Here is a 20,060-nt window from a genome sequence, read left to right as displayed (position 1 = left end):
AATAAATCTGGTGTTAAATGGACACATGAATCCGTGATGACGTCATTAAGTAAAGACTCCTGTGTTTGTTTAAGTGATGAAAACTTTCTGCCCCTCCCGCCCTGTTTGCTGCACCTTCCTCCCTCCTCCTCCTCCTCGGATGTTGTGCGGAGCGCCAAACCCGAACCTCTTTACGCACCGTCCCGCCTCACCTTCAGCGTCACCTCTGCGCCTCCTCAGCCGCGCTGAATGGATTAACCTCCGGAGCCATGCGGTACCGGCTCCGAGCCCCCGCAGAGACCCGAGCCGCTTCGGATGGAGGACAGTCCGGTTTCCGCATTCCCGCTGCCGCCGTGCGCACTGCAGGCGCGGAGCGAAGATCCATGATCTCAACAGAAAAGGAAACCGGTTGGTCCGGCTCGGCGGGCCGCCCCGCGCTGCGGATTCATTGTTATGTTCCCGGCGGACGGAGAGGCTGCTGACTGTGTATCCCAGGCCCGGTTCGGAGCTCCTTCATGACCCGGGATGGAGAACTGCTGCCGCGCCTGCTGCCCCTGCTTCTCCCGGCTCTGGAACTGGATCTGGCCGGCTCCCCGCTACCCTCCCGTCCCGAACCTGGTCATCGCCAACCCGGGGGCCCGGTCGGCGGAGATCCGCACCGTGTCGGGGAACATCCGCCCCCCGTCGCCCAAGAAGCGGCCGGTGCAGCTTTACGCGGCGCTGTACGACTTCCAGGCCCGGAGCGACGACGAGCTGACGGTGAAGGAGGGCGACAAGCTGTCGGTGATCGAGAAGCGGGGCGACTATGTGCTGGCCAAGAAGCTGACCGGGGAGCCGCAGGCCGGGCTCATCCCGGCCAACTACGTGGCTCTGCTGCAGGACGAGTTCGCCAAGCATAAGTGAGTCCGACCGAACCTGATTGGACCTGGTCTGGACCAGATCAGAAACTGATCTGGACCTGATCAGAAACTGATCTGGACCTGATCAGAAACTGATCTGGACCTGTTCAGCACCTGATCAGGACCTGATTAGAACCTGTTCAGCACCTGATCTGGACCTGATCTGGACCCGATCAGAAACTGATCTGGACCTGATCAGAAACTGATCTGGACCTGATCAGAAAACTGATCTGGACCTGTTCAGAACCTGATCAGGTCCTGATTAGAACCTGTTCAGCACCTGATCTGGACCTGATCTGGACCCGATCAGAAACTGATCTGGACCCGATCAGAAACTGATCTGGACCTGATCTGGACCCGATCAGAAACTGATCTGGACCTGATCAGAAACTGATCTGGACCCGATCAGAAACTGATCTGGACCTGATCAGAAACTGATCTGGACCTGATCAGAAACTGATCTGGACCTGTTCAGAACCTGTTTTCCGTAAAAACATCTAAAAATAAATCTTAATATTTTCTGAATTTTTTAAAAAAACGTTTGAACTTTGTTAGTTGAGAACATTTGCTAGAAAAAAATTAGATTAATTTATTTTTGGTAAAATAAACAATGAAATTTAGAGTTTGAAAAAGTCTTAGATTTGACATAAGAAATGAGACATTTTAGATTTTTCTGAAAATGAGAAAAAATTGGGATATTTCTGAGTTTTTTCTGGAATATTTGTGACTTTTCAAACTCTGAAAGTGTGTTGTTGTTGTTGTTATATTTCTGGGATTAATATAAAAAACTTTAGATTATATACTCTGAAATTTCCTAATTTTTTCTCAATACATTTTATTAATCTCACAGTTTAAAAGTTGTGAATTTGCAACAAAACAAAACAACAACAAAAAAAAACTCAGAAAATGTTCTGCTGAGGTTTCCCAGTTTTTTCTTAAGAATTTCCAAAATTAATCCTAAATTTGCTTTTTACTCTTTTTTTGTTCTATAAACTCTGAAATTCTTGAGAAAAAACATGAAAATTTCAGTTTTAAAACTTGCAAATTTGCTAGGAAAAAAAACATTTCTAGATGGAAGCTGGAAGATCTAAAAACTTTACAACTCAGTTTTTCTCTAAACATGTTGAGATGAATAATTCCTGAGTTTTTGGCAGAAGTTTACTCCTTTTTTCCCCAAATATAAAAATCTACATTTAAATGCACCAATAAACCCGACTGAGTGGAAAAAAACATTTTCCCTGAGGAATTTTATTATTTTTAGTCTAAAATCTTCAATTTTACGCATAAAAACACGTCGATGTGGAGAATTTTGGAGAATTTTCCACGCAATCAAATCGTGGCTAGTTTTTAGTTCCCTGGTTATTAATCTTGCTGCTCAGCGAGCGTCTAAACTCCCTTCTAGATTCATAGCAAAATGTCGGTTCCCTCCTGATAGTCAGTAGTTTCTGTTCCATTGGGGGAAAAAAGCAACATTTGTCTGTGCAGCTGGAGAGATGCATGGATCTCAAGCAAGACGTTCATTTAAGGATGAAAATGTACTTTTTTGCCAGCAGGCTATTGCATTATTAGTTATTTTTAAAATGTTTTCTTCTCAGAGATTTTTTGTTTTTAGTTGAATTGAGCATTATATATAAAGTGAGACGTTAGGGAAGTTTTATAATAACTAATCCTTTGTGAGAAATTAAGGTAAGCGGAAAAATAAGGCAAAAAGTCACCAAACGTTAAGTCAGTTTTGCCTGATATGATTATATGAAACATGAAATGTTTTCATGTTTGGTAGTTGTTTATACCGTTATGTTATTATCACACCACATCTGAAGCCTTCGGGTCAGAGGTCACAGTGACCAGCAGCATCTTTCGCTGCAGCGGGACTCGTTTCTTCTTCTGCAACTGAGAGAAAACGTGTGTGAAACGCCCTGCAGCTGCAAGTCCTCCATTATTTATCCAGCCTGCATGGAGTCATCATGTTTCAGCAGAACGCCCTGTGTTAGACGACTTATGTTCACACCTAACACACACACCTAACACACACACACACACACACACACACCCACACACACACACACACGCACACACACCCACACGCACGCGCTCACACACCCACACACACGTACGCGCGCACACACACACCCACACACACACGCACGCACACCAGTTAGCAAACACAACCATTCCTACTGTGGAAAACATGAAACATGATGTTTGTGTCAGACACTGGACCACAAATAAATTTAAAAAACAACTAAAAATACCAAATAAACAGTTTTGTTGAACCCGCACGACAATAAATTAAAACAATAAAACTGCCAGTTTTATTTTTTTATTTTCTTTTATTTCATTTTACTTATTTTTTGGAAACGATTGACCAAATCATTGTCCATCCAAAACCTAAAAAGGGGTTTAAAGCAAAAAAACATCCAATTTTCTGAAGAAAAGAACAGGAGTTTGGTCTTTCTTTTTAAAGACTTGCTGTTTATGGCAATATTTAATATATACATTTTGAACAGTAACTAATTAATAAATGAGTTAAAAGCAGATTTGCACCAAAGATGTCAGAGTTGTTACTTCTTTATCTATAATCCTTTAGAGCTTTCTAACAATCAGAACAGACCCAGCTACTCCAGTTGAAAACATCGACACTGCATTTATATATTTATTTATTATTGAAAGCTTTTGTGTGCACAACCTGCCTGAGGTTTTTTTTCTGTCTGTGACGCTTTAAAATTGACCCATAAATGGCGGCGGCGGCCATTGTTGCTGCGTTCAGCGTTCTTCGTCCGTGTATCCGGGTCACTTTCGGGTCACAGCTCTGATTGCATATAACAAGAACCCCCTCTGTGGAAACCAGATTGGGCTCTGAACTGCGTTGGTGTTGTTTTGGTTGTATTTACCCAGAATGCCTTGCACTGTAGTCCACTTCCTGTTTTTGGAGCAGTTTGCTGTTCGCTTGGGGTTCACATATGAATTCAAACTGAACCAGAGTTCACTTCAACCGAACCAGACCGAGGTTTGGAGGTGGACCAGTTAGCTTAGCGTTCAGAGTTAGCTTGGCGTTCAGAGTTAGCTTGGCGTTCAGAGTTAGCTTAGCGTTCAGAGTTAGCTTAGCGTTCACACCAACCCAACCCAACTGGACTTTCCAGGCAAACGGACTGGAGTCGGTTAAAGCGGATTAAACATGGCTGCTGTGAACGCGCCTGTTCTTCTCTCTGACTTGGTGCTTTAAATATCTACTCTCAGCTCATTTTCGGTCGATGAAGTGCGCGGCGCAGTCGGAATCAGCTGCGTCATCGAAAACGTTTCCTGTTTGAAGTTTCCCAGCATCTTACCTGAGATCTGCGCTTCGTGTTGTTAGTTTCTGTGAAACCCGAGCGGCACAGAGAGCGGAGCCCGGATAACTGCAGGTAAACACAGATTCTGAGATCTGAGCAAACAGACCGGACCCGACCGACTGGACCCGACCGGACCCGGACCGGACCCGACCGGACCGCTGCTGCGTTTTGTTACTGACTCACTCTGGAGGAGGAAGTCCAGAAAACAGTTTCATGAAAAAGTTTCTATTTGCAGCTCAGTCTTCAGTTTACTCTGTCCACTAAACTTGTCAATTAATAATCAATCAATAATCAATAAGCGCCCTGTAAATCAAACTAACTTCCATTTTCATGGTTTATGTTTTTTCTCTTCTTACCAAAAACTGGATGATAAAAGGACCAACAGCTGCTGAAATAAGAGGATTATAAATCATTTTTACTCAAAAGAAATCAATCAGTTAGGAGTAAAAAAGGTGTTTGATAAAAAAGATATTCAAGTAATAATAATAATAATTATTATTATTATTATAAAACTTCCTTTAATTGCACTTTTTAAAGCAAATGTTACAAAATACTTCACACAACAATAAAAATATTATTTAAACATCAAAATTACACAGAAATTTAAAATTCAGAGTAACTTATTTTTAAAAAATCAGTCATATAATATTTAAAAATTACAACATTAATCGCACCAAAATACAAATATATTTTAAATTTTTTGGACCAAAAGGGAAAATTATTCCTATGAACAAAATAATAATAAAAAATGAATTTCTTTCAGTATGACACTAATAAAAACTGCAGGTGTTTCTGTTTTTGACATTTTGGTAAAAACATGTTTGATTTTCATTCAGTGAAATTACTCAACAAATAAAATCACTTAAGTAAAACTGAAATGTACAGTGTACTAAACATCCTACCAAAGGTTTTCTTGTGGTAATTAATATACTCTAATTCTGCTCAGGTCTGATGTTCGTCTTTTTCTTTGGATCAAACTAACTTTGTTTTATTACCATGACATTAAACAGTCTCATCATGTTTTTAGTTCCTGTAAGGAAACATTTCTGTTGACCGCCTGTCCCTCCACTTCCTGTCTCTCAATTTCCTGTCCTTCCACTTCATGTTTCTCAACTTCCTGTTTCTCCACTTCCTGTCCCTCCATTTCCGGTTTCTCCACTTCCTGTCCCTCCATTTCCTGTTTCTCCACTTCCTGTCCCTCCATTTCCTGTTTCTCCACTTCCTGTCCCTCCATTTCCTGTTTATCCACTTCCTGTCCCTCCACTTCCTGTTTCTCCACTTCCTGTCTCTCAATTTCCTGTCAGGTGGTACTACGGGAACATAAACCGCGTGAAAGCAGAGAAGCTGCTGCTCGCTTCCCAAAACAAAGATGGCGCCTTCCTGGTTCGCATCAGTGAGAGTCACAGCGATGAGTACACGGTGTCTGGTGAGTGGCTGACTCAGCACTTTTTCCTTCGGGTGATGACTCAGCAGATTTATATTTTATCTTCATAATTCCTTCAATTTCAAATCGCAGGTTAGAAATTATTGATACTTTTTGTTGCTGGGTCACATTGACCACAATAAAAGCTTTTAGGTTTTAGATTCATTTTTTCATGTTTCATATTAAATTATTTGGATTTCATTTAATATTTTTCATATTTGTTTTATTTTACTAAATTTACACAATTTTATTAAATATATTCAATTTATTTGCATTTTCTTTATTTCAGTTTTGTAGCCAGTTTGTTAGCATTAATAAAGTATTAAAAATAAAATATTTATCACTTTATTGCTGAATAAAGTGATAAAAAAATTAAAGTATTTTGAATTTGAAAATTCCTGAGATTAATCTCAAAACTTCACAATTTTTTCTTGATAATTTCAAATCTTTCAGACATTTTTAGAAAATTTCTTAGATTGTCAGAATTTGAGTTTTTATAGCAAATGTAAAAGTTTTCAAACTCAGAAATATCCTTGTTCTTTTTTTAATTGATCTAAAATTTTTATTTTGACAGAAATTGACTCCTGTTTTATTGCTCCGTTCTTTAAGCGTCGATCTCGACTGAAGACGTTTGTTTGGTTTACTGACCTTTGTTCATGTGAGCTTCCTAACCGTGACCTTTGACCCTGCTGCTGTCTTGCAGCGCGGAGCGAGGGGAAGGTTTTGCACTTCCGGGTGCAGCGCTCGGTGATCGGGGCGTTCTTCGTGACAGATACGCTGTCGTTCGCCACGCTGGGCGAGTTGATCTCCTACTACCAGAAGAACCCGCAGAGCCTCGGGGTCAACCTGGCGGAGCCGTGCGCCCAGCAGGTAGGATACTGCTTACCGTTCAGTACCCGAGATAACCCTTGTTTTTTTATTTCATTTATTTTATTGGGTTTATTTTGTTTAGTTTGATTTATTTTATTTTTATCTCATGACTATTTTTATTTTATTATACATGAAAATATAATTAGTTATCTTTAAATACAATTCATTTAACGAGGCTTATTTTGTTTGATAACAGATTTGTAAATAAAAGTAATTTTATTTGAAAAAATGTATTTTTGTTCTGTCACACTGACTTTGTAGGATTTATTTATTTAGTTATTGTGCTAGCCTGAATTTCATTTTTACTTTTCAGTTTCTTACCTTTTTCATATTTTGTTTTATAGAACAAACTTTATAAATCAAATTTATTTAATTATATATAAAACTTTTATTTTTATTAACATGTTAACCTTTTACTCTTATTGCATTTTACTACAATTATTTTATTTTTGATTTTCATTTTTTTATTGGTCCTGTTTCAGTTTACTTTTCTTGATTTATTTTATGTATTTTGTTCCAATTTTTTAATCATTTTTTAGGAATTAGATGCAACAATTTAGGACAGAAATAATTTACAGAACGTAGAGATAAATACATTTTCTGCTTTAGACTCAGATCAATAAATCCCGAGTTATTTATTTGAATAATAAATCTGGTCGTTTGAAAACTTTACCAATAATTTCCGTTTCTGATTTGTTTTGTGACCGGAGACTGAACTCAAACCTAAAATCATTTTTAATCCTGTATTTTTAGTCTGGGGTAAAAATGTCAAAAATCTGCTGCATTCACAGCGTCTGTGCTGCTTAAAAAACAAAGAAACAGAAATTTACATGTTTCTGTTTTACAGTTTATCATTTAAAAAGTTCCTTAATCAGTTTAGTTTGTTTCATTTCCAAGCTAATCGTTCAGATTATTGGCAAATGAAAACATTTAAGATGGACGTCACACATATGACGCATACGGGTGCCGCGCTAGAGCGGGCGCCAAAACGATGGCGGAAAAATCTTTACTGTTCATCATTTCCTGCACATATGATCAATAACTGATGAGACGTTCTCTTTTTATCCACAACTCTTACAGACACATAGCATGCTATTACTTACATCGACATGCACACCAAGCTGGAGGGTGAAGGGATGATTGTTTTAGCGGCGCTGCTGCAGAGGGACGATCCCTTTAACTAAACAAAACCTGGAGCTTTTATTACCGCAGCGCCACAGCGAAGGGAAAAACAACAGAAAAACCCGTTGAAGAACAACTCAGAAACATTTAATTCTCGGTGTCGGCTACGCTACATGTAGACTCGTCACCATAGCAACTGACTGACAACAGCTCCACCAGTGTCAACACCAAAAACACCTCAACGTTTCCCACATAAACAGATCATTCAGTCCGTTACAGTTTTATGTTTTCAGGCTTCATGTTTATTTTGTGATTATTAATAAGTGATTAATGTGGTAGATTAGCTTCCGCTACTAGCTAAGCTAACACAGCTGTGATTGATTAGCTCATCTAAACACCTGCTCTACTGATGATCTCAGAGTTGGTGGTTAGATTCCCTTTTTGATTTTAACTGAACCAAAACATCAAATTCTGCAGCACATCTTCATGTTAAGGTTCTCATAGTCAAGCTAGCATAACTGACCGACTGACCTCTTCCCGGTCATGTTTTTGAAAATTTGAAGCCAATTTAAACAGAAATTATTAGTAGCAAAGCACTGCGGCCCCTTTTAAAATATGTCAGGTGTACATTTGATGTTTATGTTGACAACAGAACCGATGCTAGTCATTGTCAGCTAACAGGAAGCTGGCAGGAAGGATCTTGTACGGTTGACAAAAATAGTCCTTTATATATGTTTTTGTGCATTTTTTGCTCAGTAACTGCTATGAGAGGTGTTTATTCAGAAGATGTCATATTTTAGAGTTAATATAGTCTGATTAAAGTTGATTGTAAAGGAGTTGACGATTATTTAATTAATCGGTTAATCACAGGGGTCTTTTCTGCATTGGACATTTTTGTTTCTGTTTGTGTTTTATGTGTGATTCTGATCTGGGAATCACTAAAAAATAAATGTTAATTTAAAAAATCCTGTGATTAATCTTTTCGGTCATGTATGTTTGTTTGGTCCATGAAGAAGAAAAGAACCCTGGTATGAACTCCAGGCATGGTGCTGGAGGAGTCATGCTGTGGGACTGTCTCTTTTCACGTTGACTGAACCCTGAACTCCTCTGCATCCCGCCGTGTATTTAGTTTTTCTTTGCTTTCTGGCTTTCTTAGCTGCGTTGGGACCAGTAGATTTAAAAAAGAGCCGGTTTAAGTGTCGGCTCTGTGATTACGCAGCTATTTTTAACTCCCACCAAGCAGCTTTCCGTTTCCACGTCTCATCAGTTTGGGAGCCAACTGCTCAGATTTCTGCTGAAAAACAGAAAACTCGCTCACAATCATTTGACTTAAAACACCGAGGATGAATGAAAATGTGCAGTGAAGGTCAGCCGGTGATTCCTCCTCTTCTCTCTTCCCTTCCAGCGGAAGCTGTGAGTCTGAGGCGGCGACACGAAGCAAAATGTCTTTAAATGCGAACGCGGAGGCGCAGACAGAGGAAAACACGTTTAGTAGGTGTGAGGAGAGGCAGAGCTTCTCCGGTTGTCCTTCACGCTTTGCTGCATGTCGGCTGCGAGTGCCGAGCCGGTTTGTCTGCTTTTCCCATGCAGTTCCTGTTGTTGAAAAAAACACATCGGAAATATTTCATCATTTAAAGTCATTCCTCACCGTCTGTCACCAAACAACCAGAGAAAAATAACTAGTTTGATACGAACCAGTACATTGTTTTATTTTCAGATTGCTCCCTCTAGAGGAGAATCACATTTAGCGTGTTTTTAAACTTTCATTTTAGTTTCTCTTGCCTCTAAAAACCGACTGAAAAAAAACATTCAGACGCTTTTAGATAAAAGCTTCTAAATGTTTTTTACTGTCTGGAAAATGTAGCGAACTCTGCCCGTTACCTAGCAACCACATCGAACTCTGCCCGTTACCTAGCAACCACATCGAACTCTGCCCGTTACCTAGCAACCACATCGAACTCTGCCCGTTACCTAGCAACCACAGCGAACTCTGCCCGTTACCTAGCGACCACAGCGGAACTCTGCCCGTTACCTAGCAACCACAGCGGAACTCTGCCCGTTACCTAGCAACCACAGGGGAACTCTGCCCGTTACCTAGCAACCACAGGGGAACTCTGCCCGTTACCTAGCAACCACAGGGGAACTCTGCCCGTTACCTAGCGACCACAGCGGAATTTAATTTAATAAGTTAATATTCATGACCCAGTTTTAGATAAACTGATCTCATTTTACTGATTTTATTGTGACAAACTTGTTTCTTCAGTTATGTAGCATCATTTCCAGAGGAATATTTCCTGATATTTTTCCCTCCACTTTGTGTTTATTTACCCTCCTAATTAATGTTCTGTTGCACTTCAATAATCTAAGTTGATTATTTGACTTGAATCATAAAATCAGGGTTAAAGTTTTGCGGTTTAACTGAACTTTAACACGTTGATTCTTGTTTCATTTCTGTTGAGATTTTTGTTCATTTATCGAAACATTCATCGAATTGTGACTGAAATGTACGAGGATGAAAATAATTGTCCTTAATTTAAATTTAAATGTATGTTTTTTCTTGATTTGTTTTTAACTTTAATTTTTCATCATATGAATCAAATCAATATCCTTTGTTTTATTTATAATTTATAATCATTTGTTGAATCATTTCATTTTGTAGCATCAGATTTTTAACAATAAATTTTTGTTTCTCATTAAAGCCTGATTAATGTTTTATTTTTATTCATTCTTCCCATTAATATCTTAACATGTTGATGGATTATCAGAAAATTCTTGTCAGCAACAGTAAAAAACAAAACTGTGAAGCAAAATCTGCATTTTCCTGTGAACATCTTAGATTTGCTTTACCAAAAAATAAAATCTGCAAATATTAGATTTTTCTGCAAATAATTTGGTGAGACACAAATAATCCAGTCGAGGTTTGGATCCAATATTCAGGTCTTATGAAAACACGAGGTTCAGTTTGTCATAAGAAGAAGAAGAAGAAAAAAATGTTTGTCCTTTTTGGAGCTCCATACGTCATTTTCCAGCATCGTTATTTACAGAAATAAATTTCTTTATTTTTGCACAATGAGAAGGAAATTCACACAAAGAACATAAAATATTTAAAAACTGAATATGGAATAAAAACTGGACAGTAACTGCAAAACTTCAACATAAATACTGTCCAGTTATTTTAAAAAACAAATTCTGGTAAAAAGGAACGCGAGTTATTTACAAACTGATCAGAATATTTGCATTTCTAGAAGAAAACAGACTTTTATTGGAGAAGAGTAAAACACACAGATTGTTATTTTGTTTCTGCATCAAACAGAAAAAATTCTGCAGATTCACCGAAAAACAACTAAAAAGGAAGTATAGTTTTCCGCATGGAACCTTCAAAATAAAGTTCATAAAAGAGACACAGAGCTGAGACAGAAATCTGGAGGAACTAAAATTAGCAAATTATTAGAAAATTTCCAAGAAGAAACTCAAAATTTTAAATTAATCCTAAAATGTTCCTAGAAAAACAAGAAATATTCTGAATTTCAAACATTTTTTGGAAATTTTCCACTTTTGAGTTTTGGAGTTTCAAAGTTTTTCTTTTTTTAAAGTTTTTGAGATTAATCAGAAAAATTCTGTTTTTTTAGGAGATTTTGACGTTTCAAACTGATAAATTTCCCCGTGTTTTGTAGGAAATGTAATATTTTTGTCAGAAATGTGCTGATGCTGCTGCTGGCTCCGAGTCGCTCGGCGCTCTGGCGACTCGCAGACCTTCAGCTCCTGAAACAAACTGGATGAAGCTTTGAAACGTCTGCTTGTGTGTTTGCGCAGCGGGAACTGTTCGACATGGAGCCTTGGGAGAGACCGAGGGAAGAGTTCAAACTCCTGTGCAAACTGGGAGAAGGAAACTTTGGACAAGTATGGGAAGCCATTTGGACCAAAGAGAAGCGGAAAGTGGCCATAAAGATGCTGAAACAAGGTACAGGAAGATTTCGACTAGTTGAAATTATTCTCTATTGTTTGACCAGAATAAAATCTCTGCATTCAGAATTACTTTCATGAGACGTTAATATTTTACATCTTAATGAAGCTGCTGCAGGATTTAATGTTAAAAGTTGATCTGTGGCAAATGTCAGACAAACTGTAATTCAATGAATCATTAGTTAGAAATGCAGAAGTGATTACTGTAAAAATGCAACGTTTATTGGTTACTATATTGTGTTTTAATGGTGTAAAGCATAAAAAATATGTTTTATAATTTTATTTCTGTAGTTATTTTGGGTTTTGCAGCAGAGTTTATTTTGCATTTTCTCTGGCTTGAGGAGAAAAACATAATAAAATCATGAAATAACATTTAAAACAATTATTTTAACTTGATATCAAAAAAGTTATTAAAGAAGAGAAAACAACAATTCTGATGATGAAAATTTATAAGAAATTTATGGATTTTTTAAAATCATCGTCCCTCCAATGGTGATTCCCTTCAGCGCCCTCTGGCGGCCAGCAAGGATATTGGTTTAGTTTCTAGAGAAATATTTTAGATTTTAAAGAAGAAAAATTAACTTTTCAGTGAGAAATAGAAGTCAGTAATTTCTTAATATTGGTTCCATCAAATTCACTTTTCCTCCCATGTTACCAGTAAAACGAGTGAAATCAGAGTTTTGAGGAAAAAGCTGAAAATATGCTAGAAAAAACTCCTTATGTTCTTGAAAAATGTTGCTAAAATATATCTGAATTTGCCAAATCTTTGTGAAAAAAAAATCAGAGTCAGAAAATTTGAAAATTTGCTTGAAAACTCAGAAATGTTTAGATTAATCTCAGAAATCTTAATTTTTAAAAAACAAACATTTCTGAGTTTCAAAAGTCAAATCTTGTTTTTTAAAACAAGTTTTTTTGCCCTGGTTTCTCGAAGTGTTTCCTGAATGTTTTGGATGTTTTTCTGCACAACGTGCATCTTTACCATGGAACATGAAAAGCATCATATGAGAACATGAACTGAAATGAATCAGTAAAAATGGCGGCGCTCTGGTTGTGGGTTTTGTTGTTTTCGTCAGAGGACACGAAGCAGGACGAGTTTGTGAAGGAGGTGCAGGCGCTGAAGAGCCTCCACCACCCGAAGCTGATCCAGCTGCTGGCCATGTGCTCCAGAGGAGAACCCGTCTACATCGTCACCGAACTCATGAGCAAAGGAAGCCTCAAGTCCTACCTGGGCTGTGAGTACACCTGCACGCCAGGGCGCACAAACTTTATGTTCTCAAAAAACAACAAAACAACTAAAGTAAAATAAAATAGTGCAAGTAGTTTCTTTTGTTTTCAATCACCATTTTCAATTTAGAAAATCATGTTGGTAATAATTTCACCCTGATTACAAATTAAAGTCTCCATGTGGATCTAATTTGTATCAGACTTGAATTGAAGTTGGGGACCGCACAAATTCAGACCCAGGGCCACAACTGGCCCCTGCGCCTCACTTTGGACACCCCTGCTTTAACACCAGGTTACATCCATGAACCTGAACATTTATATTTCTATGTTGCTGCCTGTTTATCTCTCAGCCTTTAGCTGGGCTAATGTTTCAGTTAGCGCTTCAGCTAACTGAAAATGTTTTAGTTTTCTGGATAAATCCTAAAGCCATAATTTACTTGGATGTTTTTTAAACTCTCTGTTGTTATTGGTTCTCAAAGTAGTTAGCTGTTTGTATTCATGCTTTTATTTTGAAGTGGGCGAAAACTGTTTATGTAGCAGCTAACAAGAAACAAGCAGGAACAAAATAAAACCGACAAAAATAAAAAAATAAAATAAATTCAACACCAAAAGGCTTCATGAAACATGGTTTTCAATAATTTAGCGCTTTAGCATTAGCTTCCAAGCATTAGCATCAGAGGAATTGATGCTTATTTTAATTTAACTTTTATTTAACCAGGTCAGTTGATTGACAACAAATTCTCATTTTCAGCAATTTGTTCAGAAAACATTTATGATTAATGCTTTAGGGTAGCACAGCTAACTTGTTAGCTAACTGACTAACAAGCTAATCATGCTAGAAACCATAATCTCCACCAGAACATGGAAAGAAACAAACATGTTATGCTACCATTGTGAAAAATGATCTTCAAACCGTCCATCTGTGGGATTTATTTGCTCCGGCGTTGGCAGCAGTTTGGTCTGATTCTGTGTTTGCAGCTGAAGAAGGAAAGCTGCTGAAACGGCTCATCTCATCTACATGAGCGGCCAGATCGCAGACGGCATGGGCTACCTGGAGGACAGACACATCGTCCACAGAGACCTGGCCGCCAGAAACATCCTGGTGGGAGACGACCTGATCTGCAAGGTGGCGGACTTCGGACTGGCCCGGATCATTAGGGTAAAGCAGGTTCTATCGGACTCAAACACGCAGCTCAGGTTCTGAAGGGCTTTTTTCTGAAGGTTTAATGTCCCTTGATTGAAAATTTAACAACACTTAAAGGGGAGAAGCTATGAAAAATTTGCATTTTGGACATTTTTGTGTTTTTATTTTGGTTTCTGCAGCTTCTGAAAACAAAACAAGTGCATAAAAAAAATAAATCATTTTTTTGAGATAAATTAATGTAAGAGATATGAATGGAGAATGAAGATGTTTCTAAAAGCTCCAGAATGTGATGTCACAAATCAACAGGGTATACCCCGTTACCTAGCAACCCGAGCGGAACCCTGCCCGTTACCTAGCAACCCAAAGAGAGTTCCAGCATGTTTGGTCAGCTGGTTTTATGAATCTTACCAAGTATTTTTGGTTTAGTTGTTAGTGTAAATATCTTTGTACACTGGAAATAAGGCAAAACTAACTTACAAGTAGATTTTCAACAATATTGAAGATAAATTTAAGTAAAAAAAACAACAACCTCTAAACTCATGAAAAGTATGAATTTAAACTTTCTCATCTAGTTCCACTGGCAGATTATTTCACTAATGAGATATTTTCCCCTGTAAGAAGTGAAATAATCTGACAGAAATAATACTTTTTCATTAATATTAAGGAATTATTGACTTAAAATGACTTTTATATCTTGCTGAGAAGTTAGTTTTGTCTTATTTCAAGTGTCGTAGGATATTTGCGCTATAAACTAGAACAAAACCTCTCGGTAAGATTTTGTGTTTTTGCAACAAGATCTAGAAACTTGTTTTTAGTTGCATTGATCACTGCAACAGCGCGTTCAAAGGTCTGACTTGAACTAATCGTTAGTTAGTTAGTTAGTTAGTTAGTTAGTTAGTTAGTTAGTTAGTTAGTTAGTTAGTTAGTTAGTTAGTTAGTTAGTTAGTTAGTTAGTTAGTTCTTGCTCTTGATCTGAACTTGTTGAAGTAAGAATTGTTTGTCTGTGATATAAATGGTTCTGATGTCACTCATGTTTGCTGCAGGACAGCGTTTACACTGCCAGCAGAAACACCAAGATCCCGGTCCGGTGGACGGCGCCTGAGGCGGCGCTGCATCAACGCTTCTCTGTCAAATCAGACGTCTGGTCGTTTGGCGTGCTTCTCTATGAGATGATGTCACGCGGGAAATGCCGTACGAAGGTACGGCAGTCGTTTGATCCACAAACCTCTGTGGATTTCATTGGTATTTTAAGTGATAGACGAAGTAATGCATAATTATAAAGCTTAAAAGAAAATGAATCACGATTCTGAATTTTCTTTTCCAATTAAAGATGTGGTTTGTGTTTGCATTTATCAAACTTCCTGAAATGTGTAGATTTGCTGGGATTTGTGAGCAGAAATCATCTCCTCTGCTGCAGTTCAGCTAACTGTTAGCCAGAGGGAAGCAAAGATAAAATCACATTCAGTCCACAGAATGCTGCAGCGGTTCATGCAAATGGGCTCTGATCAACCTTTAAACCGCCATATTTGCATTAGAAAACCTCTGATGCCTCTGAGCTTCATCAGTGCAGCGAACAGTGGAAACTAAAACCTGCTGAAAACCACAGACCAGATAAAAATGAGTTATTGTGATAAGTGATGCACCTTGATTAGCGTTGTAATTTTAATAATACCCTGTGAGGAGAAGTATGGCAAGCTGTTTCATCATATAGTTCAGCAGGATCTTTAAATCAGAGATCGATAAATTGTGAAAAAAATTATTTCAGATATTCAAACATCTCAAACTTGTTTAGCTTTAATATCTAAACAAGATATTTAGTTTCTTACTAGTTATAAATTTAACTTATAACTAGTATTTTTTGATCAATATTATCAAATTATTAACTAAAAATAAGTTTCTGTTTCGTGCTGAAAAGTTGCCTGTAAGTTAGTTCAGTCTAATTTCAAGTAAATTGAGAAACCAAAGTCCTTGGTGAGGTTTTGTGGTTTTGCAGTGTTGTTGTTGATTTGCTTCATTCTTGTTGATTGTGCAGGAGACTCCACTTCTGCTTTTCAATCGTGTGGTTGTACATGAGTGTAAGGGTTGAGTTGGGGGCGTGGCCAGCAGCAGTTTATCTGATTTAAAGTGACAGACCTTAAAATGAGCAGACTGAAATCTCAATAACTAAGAATGATTTTATGCAACAACAACAAAAAAAGATTTGTTTTGACTGTGGAATTAAACCAACCTGTTAATAATAAGTCACCTGTAGTTGTTAAAATAGCTCAGTGTAAATGGATGAACTGGTTCTTCTGTTGTTACTCATTTAAAAACTAGTTTGGTGTCTTTGTATTGCTAAATTCACTTAATCAAACACAGCAATTAAAAAACTCGTTTTGCTGCTAGAATGAAATTTTTCCTTTCTTTTCTGCTCCTGATCAATGACAGGATGTTACTGCTGGAGGAAACGACAAAGAAGATGAACAGGAAGTGGTTTTAAAAACATATCGCCTGAACAAACTTATTCACATGTGAATTTTAATCACGTTTCTTATGTAGGAATGAATTTACAAAGCTTGTTTTTCAACATTAGTAGAATATCAACAAAGGTTTGAAGACATTTGTAGTGGAAACACGGCTGGTGAAATCCTCTCGACGCGTTTTATATGCACAGAAATTGATTTAGAAAAATTACAACAGTTTGTAATTCTTTGATTTATTTATTGGTCTTTAAAATACCAAATTTCCAATTAACTTTATATTTCGATCTGTCTGATGATGTTTTTTCTGAAGCTTTTTGTACCAAAAACTTTACTTTTATTTGACTTTGTGTTATTTAATGTTCCACACATGGCGGTGATGATTTATTTCCACCTGATCTCTGATCTCTTCACGTCTCACTTTGTTTAGGAAAAAGCAATCAGGAGGTGATGGACATTTTGAAGTCGGGGCATCGGCTGGGCTGTCCCGACCGCTGCCCTCCCAACATTTACCGGATCATGAAGGACTGCTGGCACACCGACCCGACCCAAAGGCCGTCCTTCCACGCCCTGCAGAACCAGCTGGACACCATTTATCAACGCATTTATTACAAAACCGTGGAGGTTTAGAGGCGGAGCGGTGCGGATCCTTCCTCTCCGTGTTTCTGTTTGGGAAAATGAAGCAGAGCGGCGACCCAAACCAACATGGAGGACAAACTGGACAGAAACCCAGCGGTATTCTAGAGTGGAGCCTGTAAATAGAAACTCCTCAAACTGTTTTTAAACTCCACTCTTGTGTAATAATGGAAATGGTTGGTCTGTGCCACGCTGAGCCTGAAGGTTATGGTTTCACTTCTGTTCCGAGACAAAACAAGTCATGAAAATGGAGATTTTGTGCAATAATTTAACGAAAGCTGAATTTTTAGCCACATTAGACGAGAGAAAGGGAAATGATTTAGCTTGACTCTTCCTGCTCTGGAGCTAAATATCTTGAAGAAAAGCTTTGGTTTGCTGGTTAAATGACTTTGTTTTCATCAAACCTCATCCAGACTGAAACCTGCGTCTCCTTCACGTTAAAGAGATCAGCAGCAAACTGTACAGAACGTAACGAATCTTCCTCTAACAGTTTGGTTTAAGGTTAATTTTTGTTTAGCTTAGCTTGGCTAGCAGCCTAAGGTATGTAGCTATAGTTAGCCTCCCCGCTAGCCCTAACCTAGCTCCAATGCTAGGCAACGTTCCTATAGCGCATGTGGAGAAACTCAGTAGCTGCGTTTCCATCACAAATATGCGCAAAACTCTGTCAATAATCAATAATGCTGAAAAAAATGCAATTGTGGTTTTTTCACTAAATCAGATCAGAATTAAAATCACATGTGAATAAGTTTGTTCCTGTGATAATTCAGTTAATTCTACTTCCTGTTTGTCTTCTCCACGGTTTCTGCCAGTGGTAACATCTGGTTGTTGATCATGTGACATTGTGGAACAAATTTAAACACAGCTGAAAAAAATCACCTCATCGTCGCAACAACACGTTTATAACTCCCCGTCTCTGCTGAGCAAATTCATTTTAGAAATATCAAATTGTGCATTTATGTGGTGAATGGAAACGCAGCTACAGTTTGAGTTTCAGCTTGAATTTCTGCTTGTTGGCTTGGGACTCTGTTTGCTAAAGTCTAATATCTGCAGTTATTTTGCAGTAATGGGATGAGATTCAGCGGCTGAATCTTCCAGGTGGGACCAGGGTTTTTATTTAACATGCACAGAATGTTTACTGAGTCATTGTGTTGAAGATAGTGAGCATGCCAGCTTGCTCTGTGGTTTGTGTAATCCTTAGCACAGTTACTGTAGCCTGCTGCATTTAGACTGATTATCTGACATGGGCTAACATATTTAATGTTCAGAAAGATGACTTGTGCTCCAGTGCTGCTCTCAGGACAGACTGTAAGAAGATCTATTTTTGTATTTTTGTTTGTGCACTTTCTCTGCGCTTCCTGGCTTTTAAACTGTTTACCTGTTGCAGGCATTTCTGGAGGCTCAGCTACATTTTACAGATCTAAAGCATCCAAACAGGAGCATTTCTAAAATGCTTTTTTTTTAATCAGCACAAGATGAACTTGAAGCACTTAAAAAGCCACTGCAGCAGCACGGTGCCAACAGTCCAGGCCTTAAGCTCTTCTGACGGGCCAAACTGATGTCCAGTAACAACCAGTGCCTACGTTTACACACAAGCTAACCGGCGACACACGAGCTTCAGGACGGACATCTGACTCGCAGCACTTTCTTTCTGTGGGGTTTTTCTTCATTTGAAGCACATAAAACTGCAAACAAATCTTGCAACTTGCAATGCAATTTGTGAATGAACCAATTTTGTGTGTTTTATGCATGACGTTTGCAACAGACGGAGCCAAGTTCAGGAAACTTGAGCCATAATCACCAAATTATGAGAATGTTTGTTTTTATGGCTTTTTGTGTTCTGGTACCAAACACAAGTGATGCAAAAAAATAAAATATTTTAAGTATTGTTAAAAAAAACAATGCAGCTGTATTTTTACTATTTTTGTTATATGTTCACTCATTCATAGAGGAAAATTTCACATAAATACATTTTTAAAATGACCTAAAGTTAAGACTGCAAACTAAATGCTTAGCTTGTAAACCAAACATTTAGTTTGAAAACTAAATATTTTTGTTCCAACCTAAATATTTTGTTTGCAAACTAAATATTAAAATGTCTAGTTTGCATTTTTAATTTGGAGCTAAATATTTCACTTGTAATATGAGCTAAAAAGCTTAACATTTAGCTAAATATTTAGCTTGCTAAATATTTATTTTTCACCAAACTAAATGTAGTCAGCAAGCTAAATATTTATATTTTAAATTTGCATATTTAGTTTGATGGACAAATATGCAAAAATATGAGCTAGAAAGCTAAATACTTACAAGCTACATGATGTAAATATTGAGTTTGTGAATATTTAGCTTCCAAAGACAATATTTTGTTCCAACTTAAATATTCAATCAGCAACCAAAATTTTTTTATTTCACATAATTAGTTTGTACAATAACCTCAATAGCTTGCTAACAAAATATGCAGCTTGAAGCTAAATATTTAATTGGTTTGCTAAATATCCTGCTCAAAAAAATAAAGGGAACACTCAAATAACACAATATAACTCCAAGTAAATCAAACTTCTGTGAAATCAAACTGTCCACTTAGAAACTGATTGACAATCAATATCACCTGCTGTTGTGCAAATGGAATAGACAACAGGTGGAAAATATTTTCATATTTATTTCATTAATTCAGATCTAGGATGTGTTATTTGAGTGTTCCCTTTATTTTTTGAGCAGCGTATTTGGCTTGCTATTTAAATATTTTTTTGAAACTGTGACTTCCCCTCCAGAGGCTGCGACTTTTATAGGAGAATGAAAAACATGTTGAAAGAAATAAACCGAATAATTTCTGTTAATTTTCGACAGTCAGTTCATCCACAGATTGAAACTTCAGCATCAGAAGTCAGTCGGTTTGTAAAACAAGATAATAATCTAAAAATAGTTTGTAAACAAACTGTCCCGGAGGAGGACGACATGCAAACAGCAGGGAAATAAAGGCAAACAAAATGTTTTGTTGAGCAGATTATGGTTCAT

General features: G+C 37.6%; 1 protein-coding gene across 1 annotated transcript; it reads left to right on the top strand.

Moving 5' to 3' along the window:
• The first annotated feature begins 368 nt into the window (after positions 1-368).
• Positions 369-18,667, top strand: LOC129377172 (tyrosine-protein kinase SRK3-like). The gene is given in 10 exon segments (XM_055056945.1): positions 369-878; positions 5,512-5,633; positions 6,334-6,500; positions 11,436-11,583; positions 12,659-12,817; positions 13,788-13,805; positions 13,808-13,968; positions 14,997-15,135; positions 15,138-15,152; positions 16,843-18,667. Coding segments are annotated over 10 exon segments (1,503 nt in total). The 5' UTR covers positions 369-504; the 3' UTR covers positions 17,043-18,667.
• Positions 18,668-20,060: the final 1,393 nt, after the last annotated feature.

Source organism: Poeciliopsis prolifica, unplaced genomic scaffold, assembly GCF_027474105.1.
Source record: "Poeciliopsis prolifica strain line A6 unplaced genomic scaffold, Auburn_PproV2 SCAFFOLD046, whole genome shotgun sequence".
NCBI lineage: Eukaryota > Metazoa > Chordata > Actinopteri > Cyprinodontiformes > Poeciliidae > Poeciliopsis > Poeciliopsis prolifica.
This window is presented reverse-complemented; position numbering and strand designations above follow the sequence as displayed.